Raw genomic sequence first — 17,118 nt, 5'->3', positions numbered from 1 at the left:
ATGTTGGACTTTGATTTCTAGGCATTTGGTTCTGTGTGATCTCTGTTTTGCTACTATTATCTTTATAGAATTTGTGTTGATTACACTTATTATTGAAGCGCTACACTATATTTTTTATTTTATATAAATACATAATACTAATGTTGTGTGATGGTGGTGGGGCATTAGAGTGTACGCTTTTCTGGCGCATGAGCCCGATGAGCGGTTTCCTGTACAGCACTATGGAATGTGTCAGCACTATATATTAAAATAATATTTTAAAAAAAAAGTATTTTCATCCTTTGAAATATACCTGGGCTGGGACTCTCCCACACCACTGACTGCTCCGGCTTCTCTGGCTGGGTCACATCCTCCTCCACCACCTCACGATCCATAGGGAGATGTCAGGGTTAAACATCGGGGCTCCTAGGAAGGACAGATATATATTGCTCTGATTGTGGGCAGTAGTGATAATAGAAGTATCCTGGTACAGCCGTGTCCATATTAAAGCATAGAAAGCTCTTAGTTTATGAGGTGTCATTTTGAAAAGGTTAAAGGGTTGTGGGTTATCACAGACCTATAATAAAGCTTTACCGGCTGTGATGACATTATGGTTCTTGTGTTCTGGGATCTTCCCTCTGGCCGGTGAAGACTCTTTCACCCCCTCCACTCTCAGCAGCTGCTCTGGGTTCAGGATGGCGTATCCTGGGGGGAAAGATGGAGAGATATAATATATTTTGCAGTATAAACCAGAGAAAACCTCTATAATCGGCCATCTTGGAGAAATGAATAGGCATGGGCCATGTGTTCTCACCTCGAAGATCCTGGATTGTTTGACCCAAAAGTCATGCCAGTCACCCATAATGGCAGAGACCACATGACTAATGGCCGGACACTGGTCACATGACTGGGTCAGACGTATACGGGGCTCTGGAATTTACAGAACAAGCTGCTCATCTGTTTCCAGCCTCGACCTGGACCGCTTATTAAAACGTTGCCAATTGACTTGCCAACCTCTGTTTATTCTTGACCTTGATTCTGAATTTTAGTGCCTCCCTGTTTGACTCTGTTGTGGAAATTTTATGAAGATGTATTTTAATATGTATTGTCATAGTGTCTCCCAGTGTTAGTACTCCCGCAGCCCACTCTAAAGAGCTGACTGGGGAGACTGACGCTGGTTGAGATCCGTTTGGTAGTGAAAAGCTCCTTGGGGATGTAGAGAAGTGTTTGCGGAGTGGGGATATGTCCGCCAGCGAAGGGCCCCTGTGCGATGCACAGAACGATCGTCTGGGGGGGATGTGTTTGCTCTGCAAAGACATTATCGGTTTAGAAGATGTGCGCTCGTGTCACCCCTGTGTGCCTGATCAACATATTTGGGGTTAATTATGAATGAGCCTTAGCGCTGATATTACAAATATGTAGAGACAAATTACAAAAATGAATAGAAAAAAACGAAATGACTAGGCAGCAACCACGTCAGTGTTCTGTCACTTTAAAATTATTGTTATATCTAATGGTGCGCTCGGGTCATCTTTCTAATTCAATGTCTGCACACAAATTATAAGCCTACAATATCTGAGGCTACTATAGCAATATGTGTTAAGCTTAAACAGGAGAAATAAGAAGTGAGAAATTCAGACAAAGAGAAAAAAACATTTAGAAGGGAAATCGAAGGAAAAGGTAAGTGAACCAACAATGCACTAGCTTAAAGGAACCTATTTAGAAAATAAAACACGAACCTTTACAACCCCTTTAAGATATTGCTTATTTGCACATTATAATATTGCATAATTTGCATATTTGCACAATATTTTACTAATATATTGCTATACTAACATTATACTATCATTTTTACTAACATATTGCTATAGTAAAAAAATCCTGCCAGTTGCCAAGTACCAGTGATCAGACCCCCCAATCCTGCAATGGAAGCGCTCTCACCCATGGACAGCAGGGCAGCGTGAATCTCCCTCATCACATTCTTGTACAGCTCCTTCTGCCAGTCCTCCAGAGAACCCCACTCCTCAGCCGAGAGGCAGGCCGACACATCATGGAAGGTCACCAGGGCCTGGAAAGGGAAAATAAAATCCAAGACCTTCAATGGAGTCACTGAGCAGAGTTCAGCTACTCACCAATGGACATTTTCATGCTGAATTCAGGGACCATTCAATCCAGGTGCCATTAAACAAACAGCTCACCATCAGAGGTCTACTGAGGGCCCCATTATGTCTACTGAGAGACAGATTAGCAATACCGGGGGTCGCAATATTTCTACTGAGGGCCCCATTGGGTCCACTCGGGGCCCCCATTAGGTCTACTCAGGGCCCCCATTAGGTCTACTGCGAGTCAGATTAGCAATACCGAGGACTGCATTAGGTCTACTGAGAGTCACATTATGTTTACGGAGATTCAGATAAGCTCTACTGGGGGCCACATTATGTCTACTGAGGACCGCATTATTTCTACTGGGGGCCACATTATGTCTACTGAGAGTCAGATTACCTCTACTGAGGGCCGCATTATGTCTACTGAGGGCCACATTATGTCTACTGAGAGCTACATTGTGTCTACTGAGAGCTACATTATGTCTTCTGAGGGCCACACCATGTCTATTTAGGGCCTTGCAGCATCTACTAAGGGCTGCATTAGGTCTCCAAAGGATCACAGCTACTTACTTCTAGAAACTGATAATGCAACTGTAGTATTTTGGAACTTTAACCCTTTAAACTGTGCTTTAAACGGGCTGTGGCGCCTGATCTCACCACGCTGCATTAGGTCTGAGAGCCACATTAGGTCTACTGAGGGCTGAATTAGGCTTGCAGAGAGCCCCACTGTCTATTGAGGGCTGCATTAGGTCTATTGAGAGTCGCATCAGGTCTACTGTGGGCCATACCTACTTACCTCCAGAAATCAATAATAGCATTTTGGAATGTAACCACTTTACACCAGGTGGAGCCATGCTTTAAATGGGCTGTGATGCCCCAAGCCGGTAAATGGGGCTTCCAATCTTGCCTGGGATTGGCTGTAAAATGCTTAAGTCATCGTAAGCCCTGCCTACCAACTCCCGATCCTTAGTACTTGAGTGTGAACCAGGGGCGGACTGACAACTCATGGGGCCCCCGGGCAATAGAAGATTATGGGGCCACACAGTATACACATACATGTACACATAGTATACACAGACATGTTTCTATTGGCTGAGAAGGTACTGGAGAGGTGGGGCAGCTATAATCTCAGGATTTTTAGACCAAAAGGATGTCGGTAAGGGACATTTCAGAGACATGTTAAAAAAAACAAAAAAAAAAACCCCAGATTTTTACATACTGTCCTTGGTTTTACTGAGGTAAAAAAAAAAAAAAAATACAGATTTTTACATACTGTCCTTGGTTTTACTGAGGCTGGCAACCTTGATGGGGCCCCCTAGTGGCCCGGGGCTCTCGGGCAGTGCCCGAGTGACCAAATGGTCAGTCAGACCCTGGTGTGAACTGTCGGTAGAAGCTCGTTGGTCACAGTTCTCGGGGGTCTAATGTACCCTGTTTCCCCCGAAAATAAGACCTAGTGTGATTGTCAGTGATGGCTGCAATATAAGCCCTACCCCCCAAATAAGCTCTACCCCGTTTCCCCAAAAATAAGCCCTACCCTGACCTACAAGGACTTTAACTAGGGCTTATTTGGGGGGTAGGGCTTATATTGCAGCCATCACCGACAATCACGCTAGGTCTTATTTTTGGGGAAACAGGGTAGCGATCCCAGAACAAGACAGCAACGCATACATGTGGCCCCCAGGGCTTTAAAGGAGAAGTTCACCTTTGGAACATGTTACATCTTCTACTTGAATTTAGTGTGAAACATGAAACATTTTTCAGCCACAGCTGCCTCTCCCTTGGGGGCAGAAAGTGGAACATGGGGGTGCGGGGAACAGCGGGTGCAGGGTGTTGAACCCCTGTCTGCTCTTTTTTCTTTATCTTCATTTTTTTTTTCTAGATCTGCCTTCATAAAAAGAACGTCAAACCCCCGAGCACCTGTTCCAGAAGAATAATGGCGCCGTGACTCAGGGAACGTCTCGTGTGTGAATAATAACATCATACACATTGTTATAGAACGGCACAAACGGGCAAACTGATGGCACATATGAGTTTCCTTACCCGGACTGAGACCTGCTAGGGGAGGATTGCCGGGTCCAACGGACAGAGATCAGGATCCGCCAACTCCGACATGGCAGCCAATGCGATGCTGAGGGAACAAGTGTCTGTTAGATCTGTCTGTCCTGGGGAATCCAATACTGCATCATACCGACACCGACAGCTGCCCCCTCTCTCCAGGTTTGGGCTTCAGTTGGGTGTTCTGGGGTGTAGGAGAGGGTTGTGAAGGGTGTAAGGGTATATCATGGTTCTGGAGTGTCATCTGTAACCTGTTGGGGGTGCAAGATGTAGTGGGGTGTAGTAGGGGGCTGTGTATGGTGCTATGGAATGTCAGTCAGGCGTTGGGGTATCAGCTGCCCCCTCTCTCCAGATTTGGTGTTCTGGGGAGTAGGAGGGGGTTTTTAAGGGTGTAAAGGGATATCATGGTATTGGGGTGTCAGCTGTCACCTGTCTATGAAGTAGTGGGGTGCAGCAGGGGGCTGTATAGGGTATAATGGGGTGGTCAGTCGGGTGTTACATGTCACCTGTCTCCAGTTTTTTGGTACAGTCGAATGCTGGGGTGTCAGCTGTCACCTCTCTCCAGGTTTGGGTTTCAGTCTGGTGTTTTCCAGGGGGTAGGAGAGGGTTGTGAAAGTATACCATGGTTCTGGGGTGTCAGCTGTAGCCTGACTATACTGTTGGGGTGCAGGATGTAGTGGGGTGTTAGGGAGTGTAGTAGGGGGCTGTGTAGGGTGCTGCTATGGAATGTGTCAGTCAGGCGTTGGGGTGTTAGCTGTCACCTCTCCCCAGGTTTGGGGTTCAGTTGGGTGTTCTGGGGAGAAAGAGAGGGTTGTGAAAGCATACCATGGTTTTGGGGTGTCAGCTGTAACCTGTCTATATTGTTGGAGTGCAGGATGTAGTGGGGTGTTAGGGGGCTGTGTAGGGTGCTATGGCATGTGTCAGTCAGGCGTTAGGGTGTCAGCTGTCACCTCTCCCCAGGTTTGGGGTTCAGATGGGTGTTCTGGGGCGTAGGAGAGGGTTGTGAAAGCATACCATGGTTTTGGGGTGTCACCTGTCTATACTGTTGGGCTGCAGGATGTAGTGGAGCTTTATGGGGTATAGTAGGGGGCTGTGTGTGGTGCTATGGAATATGTCAGTCAGGCGTTGGGGTGTCAGCTGTCACCTCTCTCCAGGTTTGGGGTTCAGTTGGGTGTTCTGGGGAGTAGGAGGTGGGATATATAAAGGGTTTTGGGGTGTCAGCTGTCACTTGTCTAAGGTGTCAGTCGGGTCATTCGGGTGGGAGCTGTCACCTCTCTCCAGTTTTAGGGTACATTTGGGTGTTGGGCTGTTAGTCATCTGTCTCCAGTTTTGGGGTGTCAGTTGTCACCTCTCCCCAGGTTTTGGGTTCAGTCAAGTGTCCAGGGTGTAGAAGAGGGTTGTGAAGTGTATACTATGGTTTTGGGGTGTCAGCTGTCATCTGTCTATTCTGTTGGGGTGCAGAATGTAGTGGGGTGTAATAGGGGACTGTGTAGGGTGTAATTGGGTATGTCAGTCAGGTGTTGGGGTGTCAGCTGTTACCTCTCCCCAGGTTTGGAGTTCAGTCGGGTGTTCCGGGGAGCAGGAGAGGGTTGTGAAAGGTATACCATGGTTTTGGGGTGTCACCTGTGTATACTGTTGGGGTGCAGAATGTAGTGGGGTGTAGTAGGGGGGCTGTGTAGGGTGTAATGGGGTATGTCAGTCAGGTGTTGAGGTGTCAGCGGTCATCTCTAACCAGATCTGGAGTTTAGTCGGTTGTTGGGGTGCCTCTCCGGGTTTGGGGATCAGAGTTCCGTTAGGTGTTCTGGGGTGTAGGAGGGAGTAAAGGGATATCATGGTTTGGGGTGTCAACTGTCACCTATCTAGGATAGAAGTTGGCTGTGTAGGGTGTCATGGGGTATATCATTTTGGTGTCACCTCTCTCCAGTTTTGGTTTACAGTCGGTGAAAGGAAACATATCTTTGGTTGTCAGTTGTCACCGGTCTCCAGTTTTGGGGTACAGCAGAGGGCTATACAGGGTATGGGGTGTCACCTCTCCGTTTTGGGGTGTAGTAGGGTGTCATGAGGATTTTGAGGTGTCTGCTCAAGTTTTAGGATGTAGTAGGGTGTCATGAGAATATGGAGGTGTCACCTCTCAGTTTTGGGGTGTAGTAGGGTGTCATGAGAATATGGAGGTTTCACCTCTCAGTTTTGGGGTGTATTAGGGTGTCATGAGAATATGGAGGTGTCACCTCTCAGTTTTGGGGTGTAGTGTAGGGTGTCATGAGGATATGGAGTTGTCACCTCTCAGTTTTGGGGTGTAGTAGGGTGTCACGAGAATATGGAGATGTCACCTCTCAGTTTTGGAGTGTCATGAGGATATGGAGGCATCACCTCTCAGTTATGGGGTGTAGTAGGGTGTCATGAGGATATGGAGGCATAACCTCTCAGTTTTGGGGTGTAGTAGGGTGTCATGAGAATATGGAGGTGTCACCTCTAAGTTTTGGAGTGTCATGAGGGTGTCATGGGGATATGGAGGTGTCAGCTCTCAGGTTTGGGGTGTAGTAGGGTGTCATGGGGATATGGAGGTATCACCTCTCAGTTTTGGGGTGTAGTAGGGTGTCATGGGAAATGAGGATATGGAGGTGGTAGCTCTCAGTTTTGGGGTGTAGTAGGGTTGTCATGAGGATTTGGAGGTGTCTGCTCAGGTTTTAGGATGTAGTAGGGTGTCATGAGAATATGGAGGTGTCACCTCTCAGTTTTGGGGTGTAGTAGGGTGTCATGAGAATATGGAGGTTTCACCTCTCAGTTTTGAAGTGTAGTAGGGTGTCATGAGAATATGGAGGTGTCACCTCTCAGTTTTGGGGTGTAGTGTAGGGTGTCATGAGGATATGGGGTTGTCACCTCTCAGTTTTGGGGTGTAGTAGGGTGTCATGAGAATATGGAGGTGTCACCTCTCAGTTTTGGAGTGTCATGAGGATATGGAAGTGTCAGCTCTCAGTTTTGGGGTGTAGTAGGGTGTCATGAGGATATGGAAGTGTCAGCTCTCAGTTTTGGGGTGTAGTAGGGTGTCATGAGGATATGGAGGTGTCAGCTCTCAGGTTTGGGGTGTAGTAGGGTGTCATGGGGATATGGAGGTGTCACCTCTTAGTTTTGGGGTGTAGTAGGGTGTCATGGGAAATGGGGATATGGAGGTGTCAGCTGACTCAGCTCTCACCTCGCTCCAATGCTTTAGCCTCCTAAGCAGAAAACATTGGGAAAGCAGCTCATATCTGCTGCGCATGCGCAGTGACAGTCCGCCGGTGTAGTGTCATATTTTGCTGCCTATCACAGAATGCTACGGAAGTGACGTTGCCGCCAGAAATTTTGCACTGTGCATGCGCGGTGCGTTCCAAATGCTTGCACTGTGCGTTCCAGAGTATTTCCGACAATGTAGTTCAGTGAAACCGTCAGATAATGTCACGGGAGTGAGGGGAGGTAATCGTGACATTAAAGAGGAGGTCCACCCTAAAGTGGACCTTCCGCTCATTGGAACCCTCCCCCCCTCCGGCACCACAATTGGCACCTTTCAGGGGGGAGGGGGGTGCAGGTACCTGTACAGTACAGGTATCTGCACCCACTTCCAGCGTAGATTCTGCAGAAGGTACGCCCCTTTCCGCAGAATCTACGGCCCTTTCCGAAGGTCCCCCGCTGCCTGCTGGGAAACACAGGGATACCAGAGACAGCGGGGACCATCCTTATTGCGCAGCGCGACTCGCGCATGCACAGTAGGGAACCGGAAAATGAAGCCAAAAGGCTCCACTTCCTGATTCCCATACCCAAGATGGCGGCGGCAGCACCCGAGAGACGAACGAGAGATCGGCTTTGGGTGCCGACATCGCGGGCGCGCTGGGCGGGGAAGTGTCATTATTTTAAAAGTCAGCAGCTGCAGTATTTGTAGCTGCTGGCTTTACAAAAAACGGCGGACTCCCGCTTTAACTTTAGACAGAGCAGAGAGCGGCGGTGAGAGAGCAGGTAACTGTGGCTCAGGGAGGGGATTACCTCCCCTCACTTCTCTGACATTATCTGACGGTTTCACTGGTCTGCATTGTCGCAAATCATTTGGAACGCATGGAACGCAGCAAAATATGACACTACACCGGTGTAGTGTCATATTTTGCTCCCATCACAGAATGCTCCGGAAGTGACGTTGCAGCCAGAAATTTAGCACTGCGCATGCGCGATGCGTTCCAAACGATTTGCAACAATGCAGACCAGTGAAACCGTCAGATAATGTCAGAGAAGTGATGGGAGGTAATCCCCTCCCTGAGCCACAGTTACCTGCTCTCTCACCGCCGCTCTTATCTGAAGGTTTCACTGAACTACATTGTCGGAAATACTCCGGAACGCATGCTGCAAGCATTTGGAGCGCATCGCGCATGCGCAGTGCAAAATTTCTGGCGCCAACGTCACTTCCGTAGCATTCTGTGATAGGCAGCAAAATATGACACTACAGGGGCCAAGCGGACATCTTGTTACACCCACCGGAGTTTAGCATTTCACTGTTATTTTTTTAACAAGAAACGCAGCTTATAAGGTGAAATACAGTATTTAGATATCTGACGGACTGTTTCCTGTTAAAATGATTGTGAAATCCTAAACTCCGGTGGGTGTAACAAGATGTCCCCTTGGCCCCTGTAACGACATATTCGGTGGCCCATCGCGATTTGCTACAAAAGTGACGTTCCGTCGCCGCCATCTTGTTACACCCAACACTCGTCCGCAGTAAGGATACAATAAGAAGGGGGAAAGCGGACATGTTGTTACACCCACCAGAGTTTTGCATTTTACACATATTTATAATAAGGATGAGCTCAGGCGTGTTCGCATGGTCCACGAGCACATAGTTGCCAACTGTCCCGAATTTTCCGGGATTAGGATCCTTGTCCCGAATTAATTTTTGGAAATGTCCCGGGAAATTCGGTTTGTCCTAGGGTTGCATAGTTGCCAACATTGTAACAAAAAAAATTCGGGACACTTTTTTGGCAGTAGGCGGAGTCGTCGTATAATTAGGGGGCGGGGCATGCGTTTACAGGTGTGGCATAGGAAAAGGTAAAAATTCGGCGCAGCGAAGTATGGGCGTGGTTTACGTAAAATAGTGGGCGTGGCTTACGTGGGGCGTGGCTCAAAGGGGTGTGGTTAGAGTCTGAGATGAATGCAGGATGGAGAGGGAAAGGAGGGGGGGGGGGAGAGGGAAAGGAGGGACAGCAGCCCCCCCGATCCTACACCACAATAGCAATATGTGTTTTCCAGAGTTTGACAATCAGCAGATAAAGATACTCCAAATACCTGATGTTGGCGCTTCAATCATCCCGGCGCCATGATTGTTATGGTGTCAGGATGATTGAAGCGCATTATTTCTATTATTACATTGTAATATGAAATGAAATCATTCAACTCACCATAATGCAGAGTCAGTGGGAGCCCTGAGCGCGTCAATAGCCACCAGATGCCATCAGGTGTCCCAAGCGGAGTCTGTCCTTACATCAGGTGCCCCATCAGAGGTACCTTCCTCACATCTGTGTCCATCAGCGGAGCCCCTCCTTACATCTGATGCCCCTCTGACATCCATAGACCGGCTCCCCCCACATCCACAGACCGCCCCCCCATACTCCACAGACCGACCCCCACATCTCCAGACTGGCCCCCGACATCCACAGACTGGCCCCCGACATACCACTGGCCCCCAACATCCACAGACTGGCCCCCAACATACCACTGGCCCCCGACATCCACAGACTGGCCCCCACATCCACAGACTGGCCCCCGACATCCACAGACTGGCCCCGACATACTACTGGCCCCCGACATCCACAGACTGGCCCTCGATATCCACAGACTGGCCCCCGACATACCACTGGCCCCGACATCCACATACTGGCCCCCACATCCACAGACTGGCCCCCAACATACCACTGGCCCCCGACATCCACAGACTGGCCCCCACATCCACCGACTGGCCCCCGACATCCACAGACTGGCCCCCGACATACCACTGGCCCCCGACATCCACAGACTGGCCCCTGCATCCACAGACTGGCCCCCGACATCCACAGACTGGCCCCCGACATCCACAGACTGACCCCCAACATACCACTGGCCCCCGACATCCACAGACTGGCCCCACTTCCACAGACTGGCCCCCAACATTCACAGACTGGCCCCCGACATACCACTGGCCCCTGACATACCACTGGCCCCACACATCCACAGACTGGCCCCCGACATCCACAGACTGGCCCCCGACATGCCACTGGCCCCACACATCCACAGACTGGCCCCTAACATACCACTGGCCCCCCACATCCACAGACTGGCCCCCACATCCACAGACTGGCCCCTGACATCCACAGACTGGCCCCCGACATCCACAGACTGGCCCCCACATCCACAGACTGGCCCCCACATCCACAGACTGGCCCCCGACATACCACTGGCCCCTGACATCCACAGACTGGCCCCCGACATACCACTGGCCCCCGACATCCACAGACTGGCCCGACATACCACTGGCCCCCGACATCCTCAGACTGGCCCCGACATACCACTGGCCCCCGGCATCCACAGACTGGCCCAGACATACCACTGGCCCCCGACATCCACAGACTGGCCCCCACATCCACAGACTGGCCCCCGACATACCACTGGCCCCCGACATCCACAGACTGGCCCCCGACATACCACTGGCCCCCACATTCACAGACTGGCCCCCGACATCCACAGACTAGCCCCCGACATCCACAGACTGGCCCCCACATTCACAGACTGGCCCCCGACATTATCATACCATGACTGGCCCCCGACATCCGACTGGCCCCCGCCCTGACATCCACAGTGACAGACTGGCCCCTGACATGCCGCCGTTGCCGCGCGGAGAGTAATTTAACTGTGGCGCCGCCCACTGCACTTTACACACACACACTGGCAGCGGGGGATCGCTTCTCGGCCTTTTGGCTAAGATCAAGTGTAGTATCGACTATAGCCCTTAGGGGTGTCTCTGCTTCACAGCTAGGACGTTGAGAACCACTTGTATCTATCCAAGCCATTAGGTCCTTGTGGGGTACCCTCTGCTCGGCCTTGTAGGATCGTTGATTAAATTCAGCTTCACCTACTTGCTGCTATTGGGCCAGAGGCTTAGCCCCCACAAGGAACGAGATTGCGGTCTTCCCTCCTCCCCCCCCCTCCGCATTACTACCTTCGGGCAGTAGATGCAAGAGCCTTTATAAAGGCTTCAGAGCGAAGACGTCGAGGAATCCAGAAGGAAGCCGCCGAAAGAACACCTGAAGCGACTTCTCTCTCTCCAAGACGATGGGGAAGAGCGAGAGAAAGACCAGCAAGAAGAACCCCGCTCCAGCCACTTCCACCAAGGTCCCCGGGGATGTTGCTGCCCCAACCCCCACCTCTACCCCGGCCAGCACCAGCCAGCCGGGACCAGCCAAGCCTTCCCCCCCTGCAGACGGGCTCCCTACCTTGGAGTCCTGGATGAAGCAGACGGTCGTGCTGCAACTGAAGGAGGTGGACGGAAGGGTCCCCGACATGACCCCGGAGATCTTCGGCAAGAAGATGATCCTGGAGCAGGGGTTCAGCAAAGCGGAAACGCTTTCAGTGCAGGCCTTCACAAGAGGTACATTTTTTGTAACTTTTGTGTCTTTCCAGGCCTGCAGAAGATACTGGGATATGGTCAAGGCGAGTGGTCCTGAATCCCCCTTCCGTAAGTTCGCTGCGAACTGCCCCATAACACGGGACGAGAAGTGGGTGACGGTGGCCATGAGGAACCCCCATACCTCAGGTAAGGATATAGCCACTTACCTCCAGAGGTTCTGCACCGTGGTGAAGGACCCCGTCCGAATCCTCGATGCCAACGGCTTCTGGATAGGTAAGTGGTCAGTACTCTGCAAGTTCAGGAAGGACCCTTCGGGGGACATCCTGCACCTGCAGCCCTGCTTCTCCCTGGGCAACTCCGCAGGCATCCTTTTCTACCCCGGTATACCCTTCACCTGCAACAGGTGTAGCAACACCGGACACATGGGGAAGGACTGCAAAGAACCTGCTTGCAGGTCCTGTAGGGTTGCAGGCCACGAGACCAAGGATTGTCCGAGGTCCAAAGCCTGCAACCTCTGCGGAGCAGCTGAGCACGTGTTTAAACACTGCCCCCAGCGGTCCCGGTCCTATGCTGGCGCCCTGATCCAGGGCAAACCATCCTCCAGCACCAGGAAGAAGCCACCGGAAAGGGAAAAAGAGCCACAGAAGACCACGGGTAAGCACACCCCTACCCCCACCCCTGTCCAGGCCCCAGCCCGGACCCCGGCCCCAACCTCCAGCACCCCCCCACCCGCCACCCCGGTGCTGGAGGATACCCTCCCCACCCTCCCCCCACCCACCCCGGACCTGTCCTCCCTGGAGGACTTCCCCACCCTCCCTTCCACCCCCACCAGTGGACTAGCAGGAAGCCGGAAACGGAAGCCTAGTAGTCCAACAGCAGAGGAACCCGCTTCCTCCACTAAAAGGCCCACTGGCGACCGGCGCGAAAGCGAGGGACCAGAGCCAATAGTGGAGGACCTCGAGTCAGCGGGGGAGGAGGATGAGGACGTGGAGGGGGAGGAGGAGGTCATGGCCATCCCTGAGCCTGACCTCCCCTCCGACATCCACGTCCCCATCACCCAGAAAATGATGGATGCTGTCCTGCAGGAGCTCGGCCTGTCCGAGAACACAGGACAAGCAGAAGAGGCAGCGGAAGACCCCCCTCCGGGGAGGTAAGTTCGGTCCCTTACCGACTAGACCTCATACCCCTTTTTCATTATGGCAGAGATCTCAATCTTTTCCATTAATGTGAGGAGTATCAAGGATACATCTAGAAGGCAAGCGGCACTGACATTTCTCGCCACACAGCAGAGTGATGTCTACATGCTCCAGGAGTGCGCACTTCCTCCTCTGAGGAGGTACACTCATCTGACCTCCCAGTGGACCCTCGGTCCCTCCTACTGGTCCGGGGGTGGCGATTGTAAGTCTGCAGGTGTAGCCATTCTTGTCAGGGGTGGGCGCTTCGCGGTTGACTCCATCCATGAGCTAGTCTGTGGCCGTCTTCTGGTCATAGACGGCTCATGGGTGGGAGAGCCAATTAGGCTCATCAACGTGTACGCCCCCCCAGATAAGAATGAGCGGCTGGAACTTTTCCAGACCCTGCGGACCCAACTCGTCACCACCAGGGCAGTAGTAATCGGCGGTGATTTTAACTGTCCGATAGAGGAGGATGGGCGCAGCTCCAGCATGTACGCAAAACTTGATGCTACTTCCAGGCTGCTCAAGGAGATGATCTCGGAGGCTTCCCTGCAGGACGCCGTGGGATCCATAGGGAGAGGTACCGTGAACTACTCATGGTGCCGTCCCGACGGATCAGTGCGTTCCAGGATCGACTTCGTGCTCACTTCAAGAGCAGTCAAGCATCGCGATTTCTCCATGATCCCCTGCTTTTTCTCTGACCACAGGGCTATTCACTTTCGGGGTGACCTGGGCGAGGGCTTTGCCCGCGGACCAGGCTCCTGGAAGCTGAATAGTACCCTGCTGGAAAATGAGGAATTGATGGGGGAACTCCGGGAGGCCTATGCCACCTGGAAGGAGGAAAAGCGATTCTTCGGAAGGGTAAGTGACTGGTGGGAGTTTGTGAAAGTCAAGCTACGCAGCTTCTTTCAGGCAAGGGGACGACAGCAAGTGTGTGCCAGGAAGAAGGAACTCAGGAGACTGCAACGTCAGTTGCAGTCCCTGCAGGACCTTCACCACTGTGGCTGGGACGTTAGGCAGGACCTGGAGGACACCAAGAAGAGCCTGAAAGGGCACTTTGAGGAAGAATCCAGGCACATTGTCTTCCGTGCCAAGGTGGAGAACCTTGAGAAAGGTGAGAAGTGTAATTCTTTCTTTTTCAGGAAACTCCACTCAGGACACACACCCTTGTCTGAGCTGCGTGACGAGACCGGAACACTCCAGAAGGGAAAGGAGGCTGTGATGCAAGTGGTCAGCGACTACTACACCAACCTCTACTCCCCGAAAACAACAGATTCACAGGCAGCCGACAGGTTCCTGTCAGGTATCTCTAACCAAATTGATCCTGCAGGTTCGTCGGACGTCAACGCCCCCTTGGTGTTGGAGGAGCTGCACTCTGCCGCTAAATCCTTTAGGCAAGGCAGGACCCCGGGCTGCGATGGTCTCCCAGTTGAACTTTATGTAACGCTGTGGGATCTCGTAGGCCCGGACCTGCTCGAGCTGTACGAGGAGATGGTGGTGGAGGGCAGAATGCCTCCGACCCTAAGGGAGGGGATGATCACGATTTTGTATAAGCGCAAGGGGGAGAGATCGGACCTGAAAAACTGGCGTCCGATCTCTCTTCTGAACGTGGACTACAAAATCCTCGCCAAGGTTTTGGCCAACAGGCTGAAATCTGTCATCGGACAGATCATCCACCCGGATCAGACTTGTGGCATTCCTGGTCGCAGGATTGCGGACAGCCTCGCGCTTGTCCGGGACACGGTCCAGTACATTCATGGCCGCCGTGTGCACGCGGCCCTGGTCAGCCTTGACCAGGAGAAGGCCTTTGACCGTGTCTCCCATGAGTTTATGTGCAGCGCTCTGCGCAGGTTTGGTCTTGGGGAAATGTTCTGTTCATATGTAAATGTAATGTACAATGAAATTTGTAGTGTGGTGTTGGTGAACGGTTGGAAAACTGACCCCTTTCCAGTGTTGTCTGGGGTCAGACAAGGCTGCCCTCTCTCACCTCTGCTTTTTGTCTGTTGTATAGAGCTCTTCGCCCGAAGCATCAGACGGAACCCAGAGATCAGAGGGATCACCGCACCAGGACCGGACAGACGGGAGGTCAAGTGCTCGCTCTACATGGATGATGTGACGGTGTTCTGTGCCGACCGGCACTCCATCGACACACTCGCCCAGACGTGTGAGGACTTCGGCCAAGCTTCAGGGGCAAAAGTCAACTGCGGGAAGTCGGAAGTCATGCTCTTCGGAAAGTGGTTCCTGCCTTCTTCTGCACCTATGCCCTTCAGCGTCAAAGCAGACTTCATCAAAATCCTTGGGGTCTGGTTTGGAGCAGAGGGCGCAGCCCTGAAGTCCTGGGAAGAACGACTGGCAAAGATGCGACAGAAGTTTGGACTTTGGAGCCTCCGAGAACTCACTATCGAAGGTAAAACACTGGTACTCCGCAGCGAGATTCTCCCTGTGTTGCAGTACCTCGCCCAGGCCTGGCCCCCCCGGGTTAACACCTGCAAGGCCATCACCAGGGCAGTGTTTCACTTCATCTGGAGCTCCAAAATGGACAGAGTAAAGCGGGCGGTTATGTTCAAGGAACCCCTCAAGGGCGGTAAGGGCGTGCCCGACATCGCCACTCTACTGAGGGTCTTCTTTGCCTGTAACTGCATCCGCAGAACTTTGGTGGACAGAACTGTAGACTCTGGCGGTAACTCCATGTCCCGTTTTTTCCTCCTGCCTCTCTGGAGGTCCCTTGGATGGGACAAATGGGACAGCTCCATCCCCTACAACTGGGACACTCCTTGGTATTACTTGGATACTTTCAAGTTTATTAAGGAGCAGGGGCTACATGGAGTGAAGCCCGACTTGTGGAAGCCAAAAACTATCCACAAGTTGATCAGAGCATCAGACATTGTTGAGACTGTTCCAGGCCTCCCTTCAGCCACTTGCAAAGTGGTCTGGAGGAATGTTTCTTCAAAGAGACTTACCAACAGGCACAAAGATCTGGCATGGATGGCAATCCAAGGGGGGTTGCCACTCAGGACATTCATGCATGCCAGAAACCTGTGCAGATACAGACACTGCCCCTTTTGCATCATCCAGGAGGAAACTGCCCTGCATGTTTTCTGGGAGTGTCCCTTTGCACAGGGCCTGTTGAGGGCTCTGGAACCTGATCTCAAAGACTTTGTTCCACAGACTGCTATAACACACTTTGGTGTGTTAAACGGACTCTTTTGTGGGACTCACTCACAAGAGGACATTGATAGTGCCTGGCGGGTGCTGTGTTGTTTTAAGGACGCTGTTTGGTGCGCCAGAAAGCGCCTCATCCACCAGAGGGAGAGGATGTCCATCCAGGACTGCCGCAGACTGATTCACAGTCTGCTCAGAGACTATCACCTGATGGACAACAAGGAGGAAGAGGAGGTCTGAAGATTTCCCCTCCCCCCCCCACCCTCCCACCACTATGTACCCTTTTTGGCAGTTCAATAAAGCTTCGGGCCTGTGAACTCTTTTTCCCCTCCCCTCCCCACCTTCTCCAACCCCCCCCCATCACACCTGTTGCTCATTGAAATGTCATTTTGATTTTGACTTTGACTAAAGACTGTATGACTTGACATGTATTTAGTAATGGTTTTTGGTAATGCTTTCAGGGTAATGCGGCGTCATGCATGATGTGATGTTTCGGGGTATTATTACTCTGCACAACACATCAGGCATCATACCGCAGGATGAATGTAATTTATTTGTATGTTTGGAACTGTATTGTCATGTAGTGTATTTTATGCGCTGCGTCGCAGTACAGTGTGGAATGTACCCTGTTAAAAGTATTTTGTTTTTTGTATATTTTCTTGAAAAATAAAGTATACATTTTCAATCAAAAATCAGAGGTACCTTCCTCACATCTGTGTCCATCAGCGGAGCCCCTCCTTACATCTGATGCCCCTCTGACATCCATAGACCGGCTCCCCCCACATCCACAGACCGCCCCCCCATACTCCACAGACCGACCCCCACATCTCCAGACTGGCCCCCGACATCCACAGACTGGCCCCCGACATACCACTGGCCCCCAACATCCACAGACTGGCCCCCAACATACCACTGGCCCCCGACATCCACAGACTGGCCCCCACATCCACAGACTGGCCCCCGACATCCACAGACTGGCCCCGACATACTACTGGCCCCCGACATCCACAGACTGGCCCTCGAT

General features: G+C 51.8%; 2 protein-coding genes, 1 long non-coding RNA gene and 1 pseudogene across 4 annotated transcripts; 3 read left to right on the top strand and 1 right to left on the bottom strand.

The window, feature by feature from the left end:
• Positions 1-347: 347 nt before the first annotated feature.
• On the bottom strand, positions 348-2,071 carry LOC143989170 (uncharacterized). Its single transcript, XR_013277002.1, has 3 exons — positions 1,921-2,071; positions 574-684; positions 348-405 (listed from the first exon to the last, which is right to left on the bottom strand). It is a non-coding gene; the product is annotated as an uncharacterized LOC143989170 (long non-coding RNA).
• Positions 2,072-11,088: 9,017 nt separating this feature from the next.
• Positions 11,089-11,240, top strand: LOC143990663 (U2 spliceosomal RNA; annotated as a pseudogene).
• On the top strand, positions 11,095-16,779 carry LOC143989162 (uncharacterized). Of its 2 annotated transcripts, none has more exons than XM_077489192.1 (2): positions 11,095-11,778; positions 14,944-16,779. In XM_077489192.1, exons 1-2 carry the CDS (start codon positions 11,463-11,465, stop codon positions 16,332-16,334), a joined length of 1,707 nt encoding a protein of 568 aa, XP_077345318.1. In that variant the 5' UTR covers positions 11,095-11,462; the 3' UTR covers positions 16,335-16,779. The 2 variants fall into 2 exon arrangements, with proteins under 2 accessions (XP_077345318.1, XP_077345317.1); XM_077489191.1 differs by lacking the exon at positions 11,095-11,778 and adding an exon at positions 13,466-14,235 and having other exon boundaries at positions 14,944-16,778.
• LOC143989966 (uncharacterized) lies at positions 11,784-12,911 on the top strand (the record flags this gene model as incomplete). The annotated part of the gene is made up of 2 exons (XM_077490213.1): positions 11,784-12,544; positions 12,590-12,911. Coding segments are annotated over 2 exons (1,083 nt in total), but the record flags the coding sequence as incomplete, so codon positions are not given.
• Positions 16,780-17,118: the final 339 nt, after the last annotated feature.

The sequence above is a fragment of the Lithobates pipiens genome, unplaced genomic scaffold (assembly GCF_037356315.1).
Source record: "Lithobates pipiens isolate NorthernLeopardFrog02 unplaced genomic scaffold, aLitPip1_a1.2 Scaffold_18, whole genome shotgun sequence".
Lineage (NCBI taxonomy): Eukaryota > Metazoa > Chordata > Amphibia > Anura > Ranidae > Lithobates > Lithobates pipiens.
Note: the sequence above shows the minus strand (reverse complement) of the source record. Positions and strands in the feature narration are given on the sequence as shown.

What these genes read in the sequence shown, in the direction of transcription:
- LOC143989162 (XM_077489191.1), top strand. Translation starts at nt 13,611, where the DNA reads ATGATCCCCTGCTTTTTCTCTGACCACAGGGCTATTCACTTTCGGGGT. An exon ending in AGCCGACAGGTTCCTGTCAG is followed by an intron (nt 14,236 to 14,943) that starts GTATCTCTAACC and finishes TCTGTTGTATAG; the next exon opens with AGCTCTTCGCCCGAAGCATC.